This window comes from Mustela lutreola, chromosome 2 (genome assembly GCF_030435805.1).
Source record: "Mustela lutreola isolate mMusLut2 chromosome 2, mMusLut2.pri, whole genome shotgun sequence".
NCBI classification, from domain to species: Eukaryota; Metazoa; Chordata; class Mammalia; order Carnivora; family Mustelidae; genus Mustela; species Mustela lutreola.
In genome coordinates this window covers 163560354-163584646 of record NC_081291.1, presented here as the reverse complement: position 1 = coordinate 163584646, position 24293 = coordinate 163560354, and the positions used below count along the sequence as shown (strand labels likewise).

Sequence of the window (24293 nt, the reverse complement as noted above, 5' to 3'; positions counted from 1 at the left end):
GTTCTGGAAGATATGAATTACCTATTTTAGCTCTCTATGTTGTCAATTCTCAACTTTATCTACCTAAGTCTTTAGCTTCATTTGGGCTGCCCCAAACTGGAATCCAGATGCAGTTATTAATGGATAAGCTTAAGCATAATACCATTTCAATGAAAAGAAATAAGGAAGTACACAAAATAACAGAAGATAAATAAGGTCTTACCAACTGCCTATCACGCATGGTCTAATTAGGAAAGCTACTGCTACAAAGGCTGGCAGTCTCATCTGTGTTCACCCTCTGGGACCTTAACATGTGCTCCTTCTGTCCACTACAAAAATTCTCTCAAAGCCTACCTGACTAGAGTATAGCTTGTGTGTACATACTTGAATTTATTTCACTCTGATAATTCACTTGAGATGTCTGGTTTCTCTAATCTATCTCAGTTCTTTTGACTTTTATATGAAATCAAGCTTTTGCAAAGATTTCTGTTGTAAATTAAGTTTGATGTTTAATGATTGCTAGCAGTCTACTTAAGGCTAATGCCTCCTCTAAAAATAAAGCATATATATATATATATATATTAGCTGGGAATTCAGCAATTCCAGGAAATATTCTAAACCCTTGTTGGCAAAGGAAGAAAAAAAAATATTGAAAGGAAAAAATATACTGACATGTTGATTATCAGTGTATTGAAACCAAGAACTAAAGACAGGTAACAGATCTGTTTCAACCGGCTGCTGTATGCGTTTATAAAACTGAAATATGATTATCTAAAAATCACTCTTTTATTCAGAATTAGTCAACATTCCCTTTCTGTTTATACACGTTTCTGTCAGTGATACAACAGCCCCAGGCATTCTACTACCAATCTCCCTGTACATGTCCATTGACATTGTCTCTATCAAATTCAATCCAATAAAATTAAATGGAATTAAATAAAGCTGTCTGCTTGAACCTCAGCTTTTCTCATCTCTTATTGTATTGCACTTATCATTTCTTATTTATTTAGCTGAGGCAAAAAGCTTTCCAGACACAATTACATTTTCCTTTCTGGTCTCCTATTTCTGAAGTATTTTTTTTGTTGTTGAGTGATGTAGTTTATGTCAATTGGCAAAAATAAATAAATAAATAAATAATCCTTATAATTCTATGAAAATAAGGGTATGATAAAGCAACCGCTGCCTCATACAAGAGAAGACATTTCCATCCTATGTTTACCATAAATTTTTCCTCTGATTCCATTAGTTTTCACATAACAATATCCAAAACCCTTGCCTACTTTCAAATGATTCCAATTTGTAGGAGGCATATGAGTGGTAAGTAACTCAGGGAGAAACTTGTTAAGGAAGGGTTCCAGCTCTGGCTTCAGAAGTTAAATTTGGTGGCTATTAAGGAGGGCACGTATTGTGTGGAGCATTAGATGTAAATAATGAATCTTGGAACACTGCATCAAAAACTAATGATGTATTGTATGGTGACTAACATAACACAATAAAATAATAAAAATATAGAAAGATTAAAAAAATAAAAAACAAATAAAAACAAATTAAAGAGAATACAAAAGTGTTGAGGATGATATGCAACTGGCCTCCAGTTTCTCCCCCACTCTCGGGCAAGAGGGTGCTCCACATTTCTCACCTTCGTTTTTACATTCCCTTCAACCTGCACAATGCATTTTATGATTCCCTTTCAAGACTGCCTTTAATATTAATTTTAACCTGATTTCAAAAGTAAATAAACATTTTGGAGTGAGGGGGGAAAATAAGACACATAATGATTTTCTCTGGAGTTCTCTTTCCATAAGCAACATCCAGATGACAACCAACCTCTCATTAATCTCTTGGAAAAAAAAAAAAAAGTAAATTTCTTATGTCCTTCATACTGGATTGCTGTTTATTATAAACTGTGCTGAAAGACCCCACACACGGCAAACTGAACCATGTGGCATTTAATCCATCACACAGAAGGATCAAGGATTGAGTCAATACTTCTAGGGCTTCTACCCCTCAACTATGCATTTCCATGGTGCCCATTTCCATGGTGTTCAGACCTTCAAACAAACACATTTGTCTAAAAACAAATACATATGTAGGAAAACAGTTCTCTAGGGCTCTTGCCTTTCAGCTGCTTTTGGCTGACAGATGAGAGGTCAGATACAACATTCTGAAATTCTGAGTCTTCTTGTTTTATATACTGGAGAGAGAAGTAGTTGGTTCCAGGTAGTGAACCTTTCATGCTTTCTATTAAATAGGCAAGAGAGGGACACCTGGGTGGCTCAGTGGGTTAAAGTCTCTGCCTTTGGCTCAGGTCATGATCCCAGGGTCCTGGGATAGAGCCCCACATCAGACTCTCTCAGTCTCAGAGACTCCTCTCTCTCTCTCTCTGCTTGCCTCTCTGCCTACTTGTGACCTCTGTCTGTCAAGTAAATAAAATCTTTAAAAAATAATAACAAATAAATAAATAAATAAATAAATAGGCAAGAGAGTCACAAAAAGAGGTCCTGGGATTTTCATCCCACAATGGAGTCCTCCTTGATTTCCTTTCACCTCCTATCTATGGATTTCAACTTCATTTTGAGGACATACACAATTATTCTAAATGAAAAACATTACTTTTTTAATCTCTCTCTTTTACAAAAAGTTTTATAAGAAATTAGTTTCAAAACAATTCTACCTATTCTATAGTAATGTGCTTTCAATACTTTTCTAGATTTCATTAATCTTACCCATCTTAGAAAAAGCTGGGATAATTCAAGGGCATTTGAAGAAATCTCTCCTCTATAGTCTTTCTGCACCTGAAATTCTATCACTTAAAATTTATAGATGAAGACAATATCCCCAGAAATCTTTTGATTCTTTGTTACTCTGAGAAGGATACTATTTTATGCCTATCTTAGAGATGAGGAAACTAGGACATAGAGAAGCTATGTAACTTGCCTAAAGTCTTTTGGTGAGTGAAGAGCCAGGATTTGAACTCACGGAGTCTAACGCTAGAGCCTTAACCATCTACATTACATTGCTTCCCTGTTAAATAGAGATGAGCAGAAAGGAATGACTAAATGCCTCATTTTGGGGACAGAGAGCATAAGTTCAAATGCCAATTTTACCACATACTAGCTGTGTAACCTTTGGCAATAGTCTTAACCTCTCTCAATCTTTATTTCCTTGTGCATATAAAAGTATCTAGCCTTCACTGAGTACTAAGCTATGTTCCAGTCTTCAAAGCTAAGTGTTTTATATGTATTATTTCATTTAATTCTCACAATAACTCAACAAGGTATATAATGCTATTATCTCCAATTTAGAGATGAAGAAACTAAGTAACTTGCACATTGTCATATCCTAAGTGGCAGAGACAGAATTTAACTGATGGGCAAGCTCCCTATAGAAACCATACATTTAATCATTAAGTTTGGTGATAACCAATAGTAGTTACCTCATGGAGTCTGGGGCTATATTTTGGTCAGGATTAAATTAGGTAAACCATGTGTGTGATGGTTACATTTATGTGTCAGCCTCACGGGGCCCCAGAATACCAGATATTTAGACTAACTTTATTCTATGTGTATCTATGAGAGCCTTTCTGGAGGAGATTAACATTTGAATTGGTAGACTGAATAAAACAGATTGCCCTCCCTAATGTGGGTGGACCACATCCAATCAGTTAAAGGATTAAATAGAACAAAAAGACAGATCCTCTTTGGAGTAATAGGGAAATCCCCTAACTGTCTTTGAGCTGGGCTATCAGTGTTTTCCTTCCCTTGGATTCCAACTAAAACACTAGTCCTTCCAGAGAACTGAGTCTACTAGCCTTTGGACTAAAACCACATCATTGGTATCCTGGGTCTCCAGCTTGCCAACTGCAGAGCTTAGAACTTATCAACCTTTATAATCATGTGAACTAATGCCTTAAAATAACTATATATGCACAATACACACACACACACACACACATTTATATCTCCTGTTGGTTCTGTTTCTCTGCAGAACCCTGACCAATATAGTATGTAAAGTGCCTAGTGTAGAAAGGCCCACATAAAAAGAATTGTAAGATAACAAAGCCTCCTTCAATAAGGAGAGCAGAGATACGTCCAGAGGAAAGGATAAATAGTCTGTGGGCCCTGGACTCTTAAGAATGGAGTGGGGGAGATTCTAAAACATAGTCTGCATCAGGCCAGATGATTAGCTTCTTTGTGTAGAATAAGAGATGGTAGAGAAACTTTGATCTAGACATCAAGAACAAAAGCTACATGCATCTTTCCCTAAGTAACCTGAAAGGGAATTTTGGTTCTTCACCATTATGACAAGCTCAGTGGGAATACAGATGTGAACTTCTCCTTAAAGAGGTAAAAGGTTAGAGGGAAAGTGAAAGAATTGACAGAAAAGATCAGGTTTGTTTAATGCCTGACTTACAGTGCACAAATCCAACCAATCAACTCCTACATATGTACTTTGTTCCCAGCTATAAAATAATGGGGAATAAAAAGACTTCTTTATGGAGCAGGTGAGGCCTCCACATTTCTCCGCTGAAACATCCTAGAAAGGTAAATTAAAGTTTCCAAATGCATGTGATTTACACTGATACCCTTGAAATACTGATTTAATTACTCCTCTCCACTGTGGCCATCACTCACGAACATCCCTCCCTGAACATCTCCTTCTAAGTATCATTCTTCAGTTAGGGTTAGCCAGTAATGTGACTTCAAGGAGTTCACATATGAAGAAAATAAATGGGTTTTTCTCTTAAGAGAACATGTGTTTCTCCCATCATCTGAGCTAAAAACCAAGGAAGCTGTAACAGCTGGGAAAAGAAGAAAAAGCAAATTTAATTTTTTTAAAATTTAAATCCCTTTTTGCAAATTTAATTTTTAAAGGAAATAGAAAATAAAAGCAATTTGTCCAATTCTAGTGTGTGGCATCTATGCTGATTTTCTCAAGGAAAAGTGCTTATTGTCACCCAAATCCCCAGAGTAACCACAGCTGACACACTTCTCAGCATTAGAGCACTTGGCAACTGGCAATAAGGCCTGTTTCTTTCCCAGGCAGATGAAAAGCCAGGCACTCCCCAAACAAAACCAATGCAGCTTTTCTTGACTCTTTTAGCTGCCTTCATGTCTTCTGAACACAGCATTTTATTCTGTGCAATGGGAAGCTCATAGAGCAAATCTATTTCACCCAAAGCACTAAAACCAATACAATGAATTTTTCTATTCTTTTGGCTACTTTGACTAAAGAACCTATCCTTACTGCACTCAAGTGTTACAACTGCTGATGTACACATAATTGTACAAAGATCCAAGAAGCACTGTCAATAAACAGAAAAATAAACCTTGCTAAAAAATGCCTAAACATGCAAAGGAATGCAAATATAAGACTTCTTCCATACATAGGATCTTTGTTTATACCAGTTGCACATGGTCGATAGAAGACATGCAAAAAACACTTTTTAATAAACAAATTGTCATCTCGCATTACCTTATAACAATAGAATTCTTCCAAGTATTTTTTTCATAATAAAATGTGTATAGATTGTTTTGGTTATTTTTCATTCTCATCAGAGATAATAAAGATCATGTGACTTAAAGTGTTTTCTCTTGTGTAAAAGAAGGAAGCAGGAATTTCAAAGGCTACCATTTTAATAACAAATGCCTTCATTTATATTTTTGTTAAGAAACAAGCCTATTCTCTTATCTAAGTTCTATGAAAGTCTTTCTACTTTTTTCACATTAAATTACATGTGTGAAATTCATCAGTATTGTTACCAATATTTATTCCTGATGGCCAGAGCTTTTCTAATTCTTGTGTAGCCGTATGTTTAATGTCATATAATCCAGTGGGAATCCCTTTTTTAAAAACAATAAAATAAATGGATTTTAAAAATTGTATCCCTTTTTTCATGTCAAAAAGTAAAAACAAAAGAAAATCTCCAAAACAGACATTAGACAATGTATGCAATTCACCTTATAAAAATTGTTATTTATGTCAGCAAGTCTTTACACAGTTTTCACAGCTGGAAAGCCCAGCCCTGGGGTGGCACAAGATGTATCAGACATATCATAGTGAAGCATGTCCACGTATGTCAGTAGTCAATCTACAGAGAATGATTTCATGACACAACACTTACCCTGACTGAACCATATCTAATTCCTAAATAACGATGATGACTAATAGTGTTTTATTAGATAATGTTTACTTGCTAACGTTTCTTATGGGAATCTTGATTAATTGCCTCTCTAATCTTCCAAGGATTATTCCAAAACATAGTAGTATCTGAAATGTAGTGTTTTCTTCTTAAACCTAAGCACAAATTTGTTGTGGTTAATATGAAATTTTTTGTAGATCTTTTACTAACAAGTGAAAAACATGAATTAGGATCAACATGTAGGTGAAATGTTCTAGAAATTAGACCATCTTGAGAGAACTACCATGTGATATGAATCACATACTGGTTGGCCATCATTGTTATTCTTATACTTTTCTGCATTAAACTTAACATCAGTAACAACCATTAAACACAGCATAAATCACAGAAGTCTATAGATTCCTGAACACTGGGATAATTCTGAGCCTCACTTCTTCACTGGGTTGTGTTGGTAATGGAGGTGGGAATGTGAGAACAAAACTGTCGTCCAGGTGTTACCTAATCTGATCCAAAATAATAGCTGCCAAGACTAGAAACATACTAAAAAACAAAACAAAACAAAATAATCCATTTTGTTTAGTCTCTCAAAAAAGCATCAAAAAGAGGTAGAGAAGAATATTTCCTCTCTGTCTTGGATACATTAAATACAGTCACTAATAGTGCCTCAGAATCTCTCTCTACACTCTTTCAACTCCTGGCCCAGACCTCTCTCCAATCTATTTTTCACAAGCAGCACCCACACCTGTTCATTGTTCTTCCCATCTCTGTTCTTGTCCTGTTACTCTAGTAAAATCCTGCCACTTTTGGATAAGTTATTTGTCCCCTCGTCCAGCCAAGGTCAATTTCCCAGTTGTTTTACATTCTCCTGGTTCTACATAACCAAAGTCCTGACATTTCAGCAGCATAAACAGAATGCTCAGAAGGAAGGGAAGGAGGGTAACTGAGAGGAGTCCTCCGCTATGGTAGAAGAAAGTCTCAGGATATGAGCCCTTACATGAAGACATGCAGGCCTCGAAGCTTTACAAACCATGTGCCAGTGCCCTCTTCTTAGCTCCTCTGCACTTCTTCTCTCCTGTCTTATCTTTTGGTTAGTTATCAGTCACAGGAGTTAACTTACAACATACAGGTAGAGAAATTACAACATACAGGGTAGAGAAATTAGGATACTCCCTGTCTCTCTCTCTCTCTCTCTCTCTCTCTCTCCATTTTTTTTTTCCAGGTCTATGGATCTATAGCCATCTCCCAATGCAAAAATCTATTAAACACATCTTTCAATATCTCTGCCTTCTTACAGTCTTTTGATAGCCATAACTTTACTTTTATTTTTAGAAGGCCTTTTCACCTTCTGGTCAGAACAATATTATTCTTATTCATTGTTCTTTTCTTCCCAAATATCCTACCTCTGGCTTAACCTAATTGTGCTAAAAGGTACAAAATTCACCTTTCTCGTTCAACAAGACCAATCTCTGAGATCCAAAGCATTCAAAATAAAAGCCCTCTTTAGTTATAATCAATAGAAGTGATTTAAACTCATATACATTTAAATGAGAGGTAGGATGTGATGTGAAAGGATATATGATTCAGAAAGATGAAGTGAATTATTTAGGTCATAAAACAAGTATGGAATCGAACTTAGACTTGGATTCAGACCTTCTTTCAGACATGATCCCTCATTGTTCTTTTCCTGTATTCACTGTTGCCTAAATCTTACCATTTCTTTTTCCACACACAAAAAGCTAATGTCTGTATTCTTGCAACATAGTGTTCTCTTAACCACAAATATACACTTATGTTGGAAAACTAAGATTATTCACACAAAACACTGAGCAACTCATACATCCTTTAGAATATTCTCCCAACTTAACTTTGTCTTCCTTTCTGTCACCTGATCCCCTGTCTTCTTGCTGCCAATCAACTGTTTGAACACATTAAGCTCTTATGTCTGCAAAAGCCTTATTTATTCTTCCCTCTTTCCACGAGGAAAAAGAAATTAAGAACTTTTTATAAAGTAGGCAAACTCTGATATCATTTGCTCTTGGAAGCCTTCCCAATATCTGCTCCAGGAAGCTTTCAACATCCCCACTTACATAACACTTCCGCTATTAGTAGATCATATGTGTTACTCCTTTAAAATTCTTTCCCCTTGTTAGGTTTTGGAATTCTTCTTGATAGAGTATATGATAAATATTAGGAATACAAGAATTAAAGATACCAACCTTGCCCTCAAGAAGTTTCCAGTATAGTCAAGAATTCAAAATCATAAACAACTACAGTCCAGCTCTGACATAGACAGCATATTTCTATATAATTGACTGGAATTATAGTTGCACATATTTGTTGTTGTTGTTGTAATCAAGCCTATACTATATATAATAAATACAAGTACTCCAAAGCTGACTCACAAAGCAGGGAAGTAGTCAATGTACATAAGAAGGACATCAAAAGACATCAAGGAGAAATAAACTATAAAGATGTAATGGGAAAAAGGAAAAAATACTGAGTTAATTGAAGTACAGGCTTAATACAAGAAAAAGCAGCTTGGGGAAAGGAAGTTGAATTAGTTCAAGATATTTTTGGTAGCAAGAGCCAGAAAGGCTACAGTCGCCAGAAATGAAAAAGGGACTGACTATGGAGCAAAGCTATGCTCCACTGTGCCACTGGGCATTGAGTTCAGTGATTTATATAGTTTATTTCAACTAATACTCATAACCATCCTGTGAGGTAGGAACTATGAGGAAACAGAGGCTCAAAGCAGTTAGGACTTGCTCAGCTAGTCACTGAAAGAGCCAGAATTCAAACTCAGGAAGAGTGGATTCCAAAGTCCACTCTTCATAGATTCAATTTTGGCCTAAATCCAAGGAGTCTGTGTCCACAAAATTAGCCAAAAATTACCTTATTTTCTCAAAGATCAAAGTGTAAGAGAGATTGTGTACGATCCCAAAGCTCTTCACATGGTAATAAAGAATAAATTCATTTTATAATATAATCAGCTATAAACTCTAACACTGCTTATTGGAGATGAAGATACCTCAGAAACCATCTAGTACAACCTCTTATTTTGCAAATATTGAAGATACTAATGCCAACTAATTGACTCATATAGATTACTAAGGAGAAAAGTTCTGAGGAGGAATAAAGCACAAACTCTTTGTTCCTAAAGCTAAAGACCATGAGAAAAATACCATCTTATCTCCTGTGTGCTCCACAATGCTAGGCACTTGTTTATTTATTTTATTTATTTATTTTTTTTTTAAAAAAGACACATTTATTCAGCGTCATGATCAGACTATTACATTTAGCAATCAACAGCATGGGTGCAAAAAAAAAAAAAAAAATCTACATTAAAACCCTTTGTTGGAATGCTTTACACTTTCCACAGAACAGAAACTAAAATAACCTGTTATACAATTAGTCACAAATACAGTCCTCGAGTTTTTTTGCCCATACACATGAGTATTGTCTAAAACATGTCTTCTTTGTAGCAGCTAGGCCCTGCCACCACTGTGCTTGGCTGAGTTCACAAATCTGTTGTAACCTGTAGCTTCCCTGTCACTTCTCTGGCTCTCCTCTCCTGCTAAGCTTTGTTTCCTGGCAGTAATTAAAACCTTCTGCCACTGCCATAGCTGCTGCTGCTGCTGGAACCACCATAGCCACCTTGGTTTCGTGGTTTGGCGAAGTATTGGCCTCCACCACCATAAGGGCCAGAGCTTCTGCCTCCAAAATTGCCTCCTTTCATGGGTCCAAAATTTGAGGATTGATTGTTGTAATTGCCAAAATCATTATAGCTTCCGCCACCTCCAAAGTTGCTTCCATCATTACCAAATCCGTTATAGCCATCCCCACTGCCACCATATCCACCACCACCTCGACTGCCACCAAAGCCACCTCAACCACTGAAGTTTCCTCCGCGACCAAAGTTGTCATTCCCACCAAAACCACCTCCACGACCACCACCAAAGTTTCCAGAACCACTTCGACCTCTTTGGCTGGATGAAGCACTAGCCATCTCTTGCTTAGAGAGCGCTTTCCTTACTTCACAGTTGTGGCCATTCACAGTATGGTATTTTTGAATGACAATCTTGTCTACAGAATCATGGTCATCAAATGTTACAAAAGCAAAACCCCTCTTTTTGCCACTGCCTCGGTCAGTCATGATCTCAATCACTTCGATTTTCCCATACTGTTCGAAATAATCTCTTAGATGATGTTCTTCAGTGTCTTCTTTAATGCCACCAACAAAAATCTTTTTCACAGTTAAGTGGGCACCAGGTCTTTGAGAATCTTCTCTTGAGACAGCCCTCTTTGGTTCCACAACTCTTCCATCCACCTTGTGTGGCCTTGCATTCATGGCTGCATCCACCTCCTCCACAGTGGCATAGGTGACAAACCCAAAGCCTCTGGAGCGCTTGGTGTTCGGATCTCTCATTACCACACAGTCCGTAAGTGTTCCCCATTGCTCAAAATGGCTCCTCAGACTCTCATCGGTTGTTTCAAAGCTCAGACCTCCGATGAAGAGCTTCCGCAGCTGTTCAGGCTCTTTGGGAGACTCTGACTTAGACATGACGGCGGTGGGAGGGGAGACTTTAACGATGCTTACTCGGCGGCGTCCACAGGCAGAAAGGGGCACTTGTTTATTTTTGAATAATTGTATCTCCATTATCAAGGACAGTAAACCATACTGTTACTAGTACATGGTACACATTTTACAAAAGGAGCTGCCCAAATAATATTAGTTTCATGAAGGGATGAGCGGGTCTATGTGGGAGAGTGTGTATAATATGGGTGCAAGTATGTAATTAATCAGGAGTTTGGACCTATTAGTTGAATACTACTAAATTAATTTTTGTCTGCCATTTGATTCACATCATTTTCTCCTTGAAATTTTCCAGCAACATCTTAAATGCCTTACATAGCAAGATCTTTGCTTTCAAATGACTTAATAAGAAATCAAGAGTTTAGTACACCATCAATGAATGGAATTTTTGCATGGTTTCCTTTGGGTAGAATCATCAGAAGTTTTTTTTTTTTTTAACTTATTAAGAAATAACTTGAAAGATTTTGATAAAGTGGTATTATGAACATTTCATCTTTATTTTAGTTTGGGGGGTTGGGAACACAGAAGCAATATTTCATTTCTAAAACCATGTTCCCATGAAGCTGAGCAGAAGGACTGCTTATAACAGAGTTTTCCAGCCAAATTCTCAAAGGGCCCCCAACAGGCTTTCTCAATTTGTGGGTGCTGTCCTCTAACAATCTATTCCTTTCCAGACTCTCCTTGGAAACCAAAGATCTATGTCATTCTCTTCATATTTTAAAATGAAATTGGTCCTGGCTAAAACAAAAATGAAAACTGAAGGCAAGTCTTTGTTCCAAATACCAATGCTGTCTGGACAAATGCCTCATTAATATGCCCTATTTTGAAGACACCACCAATGACTTTGCCTCTGCAGGAGTCTTAGCATTATTTGGACATTTCCAAAAACCGAGCTCACTACAGGCATTTGTGAAGATGAGTTGTATTTAGGCAGAGGACTGAAAAGGAAAAGTAAATAAACCCCAGGTTGGAAAGGGGGAAGCAAACCCTCCTTTTTACAAATGACTTGTAATAAATCTTCTGCTCAAATTCCAGAGTCAAAGAAAAGTCACATGGACTGAATGTGTTTCTTTTAAAAAATGAATATTCACTTAGTAATCCTGAAATGCTTTCTGCTCTTTGAATACATTCAAACAAGTAGGTATCCACGCATTTCACTGATAGCTTATCAAACCACAGAACAGAACAGGAGGAGCGAATCAAAAGGGCTTTCCTAGGGGAGCTCCATGGTCATTGTTCTATAAAAACATACGAACATATTGCTATAAACTCATCTTCACAGGAAGTCACCCAGCTTCATAAGCACAGACCTGCAAGTTAATATTAAAATTCACTTTGATTTCAGCAGCAACAAAGCTGATCCAACTAGGAGCTATTACATAAAACTCTTATTGTCATATTCGTCATCATACTCTCAGTGGAGACAACTGCCAGCACCACAAAGCCCTCAGTTCACCTCAGGAAACCTGCTATACAGACGGCCATCCCAATAACAGTGTGGTGCTGAGATGGCCCTGTTTATTTTATCAGAGTGGCACTCCTTTAATTTTTCAATTCTCTTTATTGATGTCCTCTTTCATGTATAGGTCTATTAGATTCTACTTCCTTTACTGTCCTCCCAGGAATTGGTGCTTGCCAACTACAATAAGTTGTTTTGACAACTTGTCTAGCTATACAATACTCTGTTTCTTTCCCTTTGCAGTCTTTTTGGCTTCAAATGAGTGCCTTCAAAATATAGCAGAGACTATCCAACCAAACTATGCAACAGGGGGAAAAACAGCTTTCTATGCGTAAGCACCGTCCTGCCAAAACCACAGTCTTCCGTGTGCTTCTAGTTCTCTTTCCTTTCCTCCTCATTTTTATGGATAAATCCCCCTTGCTATCTTGTCTACTCCTATCTTAATAAGGAATGACTGCCGTGACTACCCCCATCAACCAACGCCATTCACCGCCAGCACCTCTGCTCTCCTCGTGTGCTTCAAGAAGAACTGATTAGCACTTTGCATAATTAACCTGATTAGCACTGTGCATAATCAAACTGATTAGCACTTTGCATAATTAAAAAGAAATAATAATAATAACAATAATAAGCACTAAGTAATATCAAAAGCTGTTAGTCCCACAGCCCTTTGGTTACCTCCAAGATGAGTTTGGTGCAGCATATTTTGCACTTTCTCACTGAAATCTTTTTTTTTAACTCAAAAGTCAAGAAAATAACTTAAAATGCTTTCAATCCATAGACCCATCATGATTTTCATACCCACAGCAAGTTATCAAAATAATCATTCTTGCCCATGTGTGCCTTCCTCAGTCTTACATTATTTTACTCATATCAATAAAAAATATTTGGGATCAAATTAGAATCAAGATGTATACTTCTTATATAGCTATAGAATTATCCTATGCATCGTTACCTCATCTGAGGTAAATGAAAAGAACTGGACAGCCTTTCAGGAAAACCTGGCTCTGACTTTTACTGTGTGACCTTGGCTAAGTCACAACCTCTCAGAACTTCAGTTCTCTCATCTGTGAAATGGAAATAAATGAGGTTAGTCCTGAAGCTTCAAAGGCTGTTGTGATGATAGGATAAAACAGTAATTTAGGAAGGTACTTTGTAAACTATAAGGTACTACATATATGAGATACTCCATTCTAGGTCTCCAAACCTCTTATCCCCTAAATTTTATTTCCTACCATGGAAAACTTTAGACATTATGAAAAATAATAAAATTTTATATTTTTAATGTCTTGGAATGCAAAAGTTATAAAATTCCTTTGCATACTTTATCTTACTTCCTATTCAATAGCTGAATGTGATTAAAATTTTGACTTGGAGTTATAATTTAACCCTAGTCATTATTGTATCCATCACAGCCCTCATTTGTGTTTCCACAGAGGTTAAAATCAAGCTGTTGCTGGAAATTCATAAGAGAAGAGAAGAAAATCTAGTATGTTTCTATTAACTGGGGACTGCAAGGAGGAGAATTTTGCAACTCTGCTCTTCTCCACCCACCATAGCCAACCATCTGCTCCTGACGACCCACTTTCCTCCAGGAACCTACCTCATATGCTCTTCAGTCCGAATTTCTCCTTTTTTCTGGTGCTCCCAGACAATTTTATCTGTAACTTTACTGTGTACACTTTGCTGTGTTTTAAGTAGGTGTGTGCCTGATTCCTGTGGGAGATGATGAGCTCCCAGAGAGAAACCACCATGCCTTTTCACCTTTGTCCCCCCAATGCACTTGGTGAGCACTTAACACACTTGTTATGGTTGAGCCGAGGAAACTGGACAGTGAAGTGTTTTTACTTACCATGTAACTACTATATGCAAATCAACAATTGCTTCACTAACTGTCTGCAAAGGTATTTGACATATCCATAACCACTTTACTGACCAAACTTAATGTTTGTCAAGTTACTTTTTATTTTTATTTTTATTTATTATTTATTTATTCAATTATTCACTTAATCATTCAAAAATAAATGTGAGTGCCTAGTAAGTGTTAAGCATTGTGCTAAACATTCAATACAGCATGATCACGCTCAGAACAAACTGTTGGCTTCTCTAAAGAAGTTTATAGTCTACATATCTCTTAAGAAGCCTAGAGTAGCCTTTAGAAGGCCAGGGTGGAGTAGCCTGGAAGGGGAACCTTAAAGTAGCAAAGATCATCAGTTGCAAGCTGCCCACCATGGAGTCATAAGCCTCTCCATCTAAAGGAAAGGAATCCACATAAGCAGTCAGTGTTCCTGAGCCAATCATCCATTTTACAATTCATTTAATTCAAGAAAGAAAATGCTGCTGTGGAGATTATTCAAGTCCAAATGTTCCTGGTGAAGGTGCTTCCAGTAATTCTGGGAAAGAAGCCAATCCCCTAGTTTTATATGTAAATATTTAAAAAACACACACATATATATAAGCACAAAGGAAAGGTCAGGAAGACGTAAGTCTTTTAAAAATCTATTTTAATAATTTTTTTCTATAACTGTCCACAAAAGTTTGGGCTTTTTTGTAGCCTTACATTTTCTTTTACACAATACACCTGCTTTTTTTTTTTTTCTAAACTAAATATTTCTTCCATCTAATGACTCTCTTTATTAGACAGCATCTAATTTGCATACATTTACATACAATTTAACTGCTAGCTTGTGAGAACAAAGAAATGGCTCTGTATTGTACTGAAGGACAATACTCAGTAAAGGAAGGTATAAAAACCAACCAGCTCAATGACTGTGTAAGCTCTTTGTTTCAGATATACCAGGCTTTTTTTTTTTTTAAACATACCAGTTAAAAGGGGCAAAAATTATTTCATCAAACAATGAAAGATACAGCACTACTCTGTTTAACTGCCCATTTCCTCCCCAGCTTGGTTACTACAATTCAAGGGTCCAGGTTCCCTGAATCTACGAAAATTTCCTTCATTAGATTTGATGGATTCAATCCCTTCACATATTTTTGTTTCAAGTTTGATTTCTAAAACAACCTGGGATTCCACTGTGATAAAGCTCTGTTCCAATGCTATGCTAATTTGTGCTGCCACCCGGCTTGTTCCACTAAGGGACAGGGTAAATATGACACATCCTGTTCTCCAGTTAAAAATGCATACCCTTACCCTCCATAAGAACAGATTTTACTGAGACTTCTGGTCTTTATGTTATGAATCAACTCTTCTAAAGAAATGGTTTCCAGCATCCATTGGGGATGGGAAAGGAGGACCTGAACATAGGGAGTTTATGCTGAAGGAGAAATAAGGAGTTGAATCAACTGTCTCCACTTTGCAATGCCACCCCTCTCTAAGTCTCCAAACCCAGAAGACTACTGGAAGATTTAAAAAAGAGAAGAGAAAAAAAGAACTGGAAACAGGGGTCCTTGATCCTCATTTGCAAGTGAATTCCTATGCTCTGTGACAGGGTAAGTCACTATGACTCTTCAGTGCACCTCTCATCTTTGATGCATCTTTGATGCATCCAGAGGGAGATTATAGAAAGCAATCTTGAAGAGTTTGTTCAGTGTTTTGTAAATATTAACTATTGAAAACACATGAAATAAGTAATAAAGCTGCGGTCACAACCAATGAAAATAAACACTAGAGGGATTCCAGTTTCTGAAATGCCATGTGTAAAATACCACAAAAACGAAATATGGTACATAAAAATGCTTCAAAATTACAACAAATGATACGGATACAAGGCAAGGAACTAGGACAATCTTAAAAACATAAAGCCACATATGAAGTGGCCCCACAGGCTGAATGGAAATATAATCCATAAGTGAGTGCTGGAAGTGGTCATGGAAGATGCATTTTCTTAGAAATATACTTAATAATTGGTTTGGCCTATTTTCTGCATCTGATAATTCAGATTTACAATTTTAATGACCAAAAGAGGTGTGAACTTGTCAGTGATAAGTGAAGAAATTCTACCACTCTGTGGGGCTGCAGAATGCCCACATGGTTTGGAACCTTCAGCAGCCAAACAGATTGCACAATCTCTACCAGCGATCTTGAAGCATGTCTGATTTTCCACCTGGTGAGAAGAAGCCTGAGTTAGAGACTTGTATTAATGCTGGAGTGCTGGCATAGACCAAGTGTGCCAACTTCCTAACCCATAAGCAATTCTGAATAATGATCTAAAATAGCACTTAAAGGAAATGATTAGATACTTTCCTTTTAAACTGTCCTTTTAAAATTAGACACTGTCCCCTAGGTACTAACTAGATTCTAGTCCCTATAATGAGAAGAAAGGAAGGTGTTGATGATCCTCTGAAAATCATGGCTTAACTCTAAAAGCAGCCTTAAATTCCAGGGAAACTGACCCTGACCCCCATATCCCCGGCTGGATGACAGACGAAGGCAATTACCTCATGAGGGATTATCAGTAAGTTTTACATGAAAGTTCTGTTTCTAAGGTTCATTAGCTCTCTCTTGTTGATATAAATTTGAGGTTGTACTTATTTGTCATGTCATAGAATATTATCTGTTGGTACCCAGCACCAGACCTATTTTCTACACTTTAACAGATTAAATTCTACCTTGTTTGTTTGTAAAGCATCTCTTAATATTAACTCAGCCAACATCACCTGTGCTGGATGTGGTTAAGATCCACCTCCCCAAAGCATGTTACCACGGTGACAAAGTAGTGACCTAATTTGCACACACCTGCTGGGTTAATTGGGCCAAAATGAAAGATGATATATATGCTCAAAATCCAAAACTGATTTTTTCCTCAAAATTAAATATTTGATTTTTTTAAATTAGCAATTTCTAAAGCTAAGTAACATACTCCAGGTGTGCATTTGCCAGTTAATATACCCTGAATGTTTCATGACACTTGAGGAGCAAAATACATTGAGTGATGAATACAAATCTTTTATGTATTTTCTGTGTGCAGTGATTAGTATGAGTAAGTGGTCTCAATCACCAAATACACGAGATGTGTCTAAAAGGCCAGGCCATTGCCTCAAAGCAAATAAGGACATTTCATCTGTGCCAAGTTACCAGAGTCTGAGGTGTTCCTGAAAATGCAAGTTCATTTTGGAGCTACTCTCCATAGCCTTTGACAGCCTGTAACATCTCTTAGACAAAAACGTCACTTAATTCTGCTTGACCTCTTCCTTCCTCTTTGTACTCATCCTTCCCAGACCACTGATAGCTTTTCTGTGGGCCAAATAAAGTTACAGATCAGGGACCGATGGAGATATAAGCAGGCACTTGATGAGACTGCTGGCCAAGCCACAGCAACCTGTAAGAGGTATAGCTAAAGGCATCAAAAGCTTGAAAGTCAGATATATCTGTGACCCAGCTATTCTGCTTATAGTAATTTATCCTAGTACATAATCAGGGGTGTTCATAAAAATGTGTACACAGTAATATTCATATGTTATTTCTTTTTTTTTTAATTTTTTATTTTTTATAAACATATGTTCATATGTTATTTCTAATAGAGGGAAATTGGAAGCAACTTACATGTCCAAGAATAAGAGATTGGCTAAATTATTTTAACATATCCATTGTGTGGAATACTATATAATCCATAAAAAATCATGCCATGGGAAAATAAATTATTAACACAAACAAGTGTTCACAATATACTGCTGGTATCAGAATCCACAATCATGCAGAGTATAATCCTACATTTTTGCATGTACATATACATACAGACATCAGAAAGTTAATAAAGACCTTTTTCTATGTGGGAATTATATCAAGGGTGATTTTGTTGTTTTTTTTCTGCTTTTTTTGTGTGTTCTAAATGGTTTTATCACGCTGGTGGATTACTTTTATAATTGAAAAATGAGTACTCTGTTAAAAATAAAGGGTAGGGAAAAGTTAAATTACATTTCCTGATTCTTCTCCCTCACTTAGAGTTCACATCTCATCTGTCTTCACTTCTCTCCTGGTCAATTCCAATCATGAATATAATAGATGTTAAACAGAATAATGTTCTTTTACTGTGTAAATATTCCACTTTCCTAGCTAAATGGATCCTTTACTTATTTACAAACTTTACAAAAATGTCAGCCATGAGAATTGGTGTAGTCTCCATGCTGTTTCTTGAGCTTAGAAAACCAAACGAAGTAACTGCCCTTCACTAATGAGGATGACTTGAAGTGAACTTTTCAAAGTACAAATATGTCTATTTATCACTTGGCTATTGCATCCTGCTTAAAATTAGAACATTCACATTTTGATTTTATTTGTATAGTTATAAGGTCTTACTGATAAGCAAGTGCTTCTCTTAAGTAAAATTAACATTACCATACCAACTGGAATTGCTGTTAAAAGTATCTCGCTAGGGTTTGATTTATTCTATGATGCTTTACTGATTTAATCACTGCTTAGATTACCAAAATACAATAACTTATTCTCATAGGTAAAAAAGTTTCTTGGGATTTTCCTATGTCATAAACAAAAGACATGAGTGACTGATAAATAAAAGAAAAATATGCAAATTTTGACATTTCAGTTCTTATTCTAGCACTTTTTTTTTTGTTTTTTTGACTTAGTGCATTGTACTTCCTAAAAAGTTCATGGAACAAAAAGTGATTAAAAGTTTATTTGTATGCCCCAAAATAAGTGTTAATAAATATTTTTAAAATATGTGGTACATAAAAGTAATTTTTTTTGTTGAATTAAAGATGGAGATTTTGGGGCGCCTGAGTGGCTCAGTGGGTTAAGCCGCTGCCTTCGGCTCAGGTCATGATCTCAGGGTCCTGGGATCGAGTCCCGCATCGGGCTCTCTGCTCAGCAGGGAGCCTGCTTCCCTCTCTCTCTCTCTCTGCCTGCCTCTCCATCTACTTGTGATTTCTCTCTGTCAAATAAATAAATAAAATCTTAAAAAAAAAAAAAAAAGATGGAGATTTTAAAAGAAACTAAACCATCGATTTAGTTTGGATAACTTTTTGATGAGTTTTCTATACCCCAAAGGAAATGACTGATAAACCCAGCCACATAAAAAGTCTATAGTAAAAGTACAAAGCAAAAACTAAAAAATATTTTAAACATATCTTACAGTAAGTGTTATTTTCTGTTAATATACAAAAAGGTTATACAAATCAATAGAAGATTAAAAAGAACCTTTACAGAAAAAGTGAAAAAATATTTAATAGCCAATTCACAGAAAAAGAAATATAAATAGCTAGCAAAATTTTTAAATGTTTTTAATCTAACTCATTAAAAATGCAAATCAAAGTAATGATAGAATATAATTTTCACTTTTCAGCTCAGAAAAAATGTTAAAACTAAGTTTTGGTCAGGCTGTGGGAAAGCAGGAATTCTCATACACTGTTGTTAGAAATATATATTAAAATAATGTTTATGAGGGAAAATTTTTAATAAGCTGTAAACATTTTAATCACACAAATATTCTCAGAAACTATTAAAATAAGTACAAAATATATTTAGAAGGTTTTTTATTGTGATATTTTTTGAGTAAAAAAGAAATTGGAAGTAACCAAATGTCCACAAATTAGGCAGTGGTTAAATACATCATGTTACATCTATAAAGTGGAAATATTAGCAGCTATTTAAAAAAGATGATATAGAATAATATACTATAGTATAAATACCATAAAATCTCTGAGATACGGTATTAAGAAAACAAAACAAAACAATTTAATACAAAGAAAACTTGAACGGTATGATGCTCTTTTCATTTTTATTTACTTGTTTTTCCCTCTGTTCTTAAAATAGAGGTATATTGGCAAATTTCTGTATACAAGTATACTTGGAACTATTTATCTCTGGTAATAGCACTATAAGTTGGTGAAGAAATATTTTTCATTTTATATCCTTGAGTACCAATTTACTTTTAAAAATTTTTTACCATGCATTTTTAAGATAAAAGCAGCAAAACTATTTGTTTGGTGTAGTGATAAATGGTGAAAAGTACTCTATACCGAATCTCTGGATCCTTCACTCTGTACTTGGCTACACCTATTCATTGTTTCCATTTCCTCCTCTGTAAAATAATTGAATTACACTAGAAATATAGTATGTAAATTATCTTGTAATTCTACAGGTTATATTTTTATCTTAAGAATCCAGTACAGAGGGGCGCTGGGTGGCTCAGTGGGTTAAAGCCTCTGCCTTCAGCTCAGGTCATGATCACAGGGTCCTGGGATCGAGGCCTGCATCGGGAATCTCTGCTCAGTGGGGAGCCTGCTTCCTCCTCTCTCTCTGCCTGCCTCTCTGCCTACTTGTGATCTCTGTCAAATAAATAAATAAATCTTAAAAAAAAAAAAAAGAATCGAGTACAGAATAATGGAAAAACATCTTTGAGATTTCAGTCTCTACTAAGCATCTACAACTACTACAATTAACAAATCTCTATTTGGTACTTTGTAGACAGACTGTCATCACATCTTTATGATAGCAGAGAACAATGTATAATGCTGAAAATTTTGACAAGCTGAGTAAACTGAATATACTCACTATACAAGTAGTATTTCTGGGTATCAACATGTCTCAAGGTGTTGAAACATGCCAAACAAGACTGATCACAAATGTATTTTTTATATATTTTACTGCCAACTTCTAACCTTGGCTTGTTTACTTGACTTTATCCTTGATCTATGCTCTCAAATACACAACATGAGTAGAACAAAATGTCTAAATGGTTTATAATTTCAGGTATGTATTGCCATATGCACTCCTTAAAAATTTGTGATATTCTATACCATTATAGTGCATGCTCATGAGTTGTAAGAAGTACTCTGTATCTTTTTAATTTGTGGTATTTGAAGCTTCAGTATGATAATCTTCCATCATGACAATATTCTTGTGGTTTAGATCATTGTTTTTGAAAGCAAAACCTCTCAAAACAAACAAACAAACAAAAAACCTCTCAAACATGGTTTGGACGACAAATAATATGCCCACTTAAGTTACATGGTGGAAATTTTGCACCATGTTTTCTCTGAGAAAGTAGTTCTTTGCTTCATTTCTGGTTTTTAGGACTGTGATAAGAACAGAACCATGATTCAGTGGTATAACTGATAACAATGTTGTGTTATTAATCACATCACAGTTTAGTTTACAAATTGGAATGAAGGTAAAGCCTATCAAAAATTATATATATTTTTTAGTTTCTCTAGTGAAAAAATTAAGCCCTTTCATCTAAGAACTTAATAATCTCTGAAAATGTTGTTAGGCTCCATTTTTCAAATGCCCACAGTAAACCGTCTACCACCTTGTGCATTTTTTCATATAGTATCAGCCTGGGTCATGGTAACGCTGTCGTCTGTTACAGCAGCAAGCAATGGGAAAATAATAGTGCCGTGAGTGCAATGTTGATTAGACACATTAAACTCAGGAAAATTCAATCAAATCTCATCAATTTCAATAATTTACCACCACACGTCCTTGTCTAGTTAGAGATAAACAATTTAATTTTGAATGAAGCATTTGGAAAAATTTCTACTTCAGAATGAAAGTAAAGATGAAAAGAACAGATTTCCTGTGCTCATCACAAATGGAAAGTTAACTACATATTCCTAAAAAGTTCTGTGCTTAATGGTGGCCTGCTATGAACTAATACTTTAAAAAAAAAATAAATCTAAAGATATTTAGTTTGACCTTCCATTTTCATGTACTGCCTGGATACATGGCAAAAGAAGAAAGGCGGTGATATTACTACTAGGAAAAATTATTTGCCAGAGGAGAAATGATGGTTCAAGAACCCCTGTAGCTCCTCTACCAATCCTTGGCACCAGAGCAGACAATGCAATTGACAAGGACAGCTAAGAGTAGCAATGAATCTAATTCCTTTGAGACCAAATTAACTTTGGCTTTCACAAACAACATGTTTGTCCAATTTTAGGGAGATATTGTTGACCGTCTTTAGTCCATTTCTGAATGCTTATTATTGCTTTATTTACTATCAGGATAAAAAGGAACATCAACCAGTTGTCCCTGAAGCAGACCTCCTAATTGCTCCTTGTTAATAGTGAAGAGTCAGGGCAGGCATCCCCTTGCCCTTCTGCTCTAATACGTATACACTTTGGTACCACAATCCTGAGCAACCTGTAAGAATACAGAGATCATGATGGATATTAGGGAGGGTATGTGCTATGGTGAGTGCTGTGAGTTGTGTTAAGACTGATGAATCACAGACCTGTACCCTTGAAACAAATAATACATTGTACATTAATGTTAAAAAAAGAATATAAAGTTTAGATTAATTTAGTTCTGTATTATTTCCTCAGAAAGCCCACCCATGACCACTTCCCACCACACCCCAGGCATTCTCTATCCTATTTTTTTGTTGTTGTACTTCTTGAAAAGCGCACACCACCTCATAAGCATCCTATTTATGTACTTGTGAATTTGTTTATGGTCCCCTCCCATACACACATACTACCACCCCATGGCCATTTTAACTTCATGAGGTACAGGATTGGGGTCTTCTTATTTAGAGCACTATCTGTAGTACCTAGAACTAGCTCTGAATTTCTCCATGGTGTAAGAGTGATCCAGACCAGAGAGAAATCTGCAATTTAGCAGAAGGAGACTTTCTTCTCCTTGGTTCTTATAGCAACAGGAACAACACAAACTAGATGGAATTCAATTAATATATTTTGGGTGCTAATCAGTTTTATAAATCACAATCACATTTTCACATTTAACTATATCACTACTTCAGAGATAATTTAATTTTAATTTTAACTTCTATTTAATCTTTATTTTTTCCTGGTAAGGAAGTCTAATACTTATTTCTAAATTTTGCTATCCCATGAGCAAGCTTTTATATACATTATAATTATGTGCACCATATATTATGTGCACCAGAAAGGAAGTATACCATAAAAGCTGCAACTTAAAAGAACTGTCCAACAGATAAGACTAGTAATAATTCATATAATTATGAGTTGATATTTCACATAATTCATATAATCACTCTACTAATAAGTATATTTTTAAAATTCAAGTTGTTGGTTTATTGAGTATTCTTAAAGAAAACACATCTGTAATATCCCATAATCATGGAATTGATGTGAAATTGACAAGGACAACTAAGAGTAGCAATGAATCTAATTCCTTTGAGACCAAATTAACTTTGGCTTTCACAAACAACATGTTTGTCCAACTTTAGGGAGATATTGTGGAAAGGACCAACAAATGCTTCCAATTCTATTCCAATTCTTTTAGGAATGGCTCTACTTTGCTCCTTATGTCAACGCTTACTTTATCATGGGAAACAAAAAACACTTTCAATAACTTGAGATTCAACTTGGGAGAAGCACAAAAAATTCTGTCTCAGGTCAATAACTGGGTACTTAAAGTTTAAAACTGACTTTTCTGAGCTGAGCTCTGCTTTTTCAGTCTGGTCCTGGATATTCGGGACTTCCAATTATCGCTTAATGGATGTGTAATGGATGTGTATTTCTATAGATAGCCAGATTCATAATTGTCTAATAAAGGCCTTGCCTATGCTAAATATATAGAGATAAGTTTAGCTATCTCATGGTTTGAACAGCTAAAATCTAGTGCAATGTCTTTGTCACCCTACAACACTAAATTTCAGGTGCATACTTGGCTTACAAAATCTGGAGACTATTATGAAAAAATTTTCTGAAACTAATGATTTAGTTTATAAGTAAAGTTATTTTAAAGTTCTGTATATTTAATGAGATATTTGGTATCTCAGCACACATGGCTTCGCAAAAAAGCCGAATGACCCAAAGTCAGTTTTGAAATTTGCACTACCTATAACCCTGTTAATTACGTATTCTATGCCTCAAGTTTAGCATTTATAATAAAAAGACATTTCAGTAGTTGAAAAGAATACGCAAGAGAATCATTCATGATTCAGTAAAATCCGTAAAAAATACTAAGGTGCTAAGGCAACAAGTATTCTAATAAAAACTGAGCAGATAAACTGTGTCAACTACAGAAAGGAGAAAGGATTAATATGTGAATTTGTAAATAAGCCTTCCATAGATATTTACCATAAAAAAATAAAATTATTCTCTCTAGTAGGTTGAACAGTTTTCCTCATAATTTCATGTCTACCTGGGTTCTAAGAATATATTACTAGGAAATAAGGCCTTTGCAGATGTAAATAGTTAAGCCCCTTGAGATG

At 35.8% G+C, this 24293-nt stretch overlaps 2 protein-coding genes across 25 annotated transcripts in view; both read right to left on the bottom strand.

Annotated features, from left to right (window-relative positions):
* The window catches only part of ZBTB20 (zinc finger and BTB domain containing 20), an 816455-nt gene that overhangs the window by 545100 nt on the left and 247062 nt on the right, over nucleotides 1-24293 (bottom strand). The gene's annotated exons all lie outside the window — the stretch shown is intronic.
* On the bottom strand, nucleotides 9397-10741 carry LOC131825109 (heterogeneous nuclear ribonucleoprotein A1-like). The gene has a single exon (XM_059164063.1). It carries the CDS (start codon nucleotides 10680-10682, stop codon nucleotides 10008-10010), a length of 675 nt encoding a protein of 224 aa, XP_059020046.1. The 5' UTR covers nucleotides 10683-10741; the 3' UTR covers nucleotides 9397-10007.

Coding starts and splice junctions, on each gene's coding strand:
- LOC131825109 (XM_059164063.1), bottom strand. CDS start 10,682: ATGTCTAAGTCAGAGTCTCCCAAAGAGCCTGAACAGCTGCGGAAGCTC.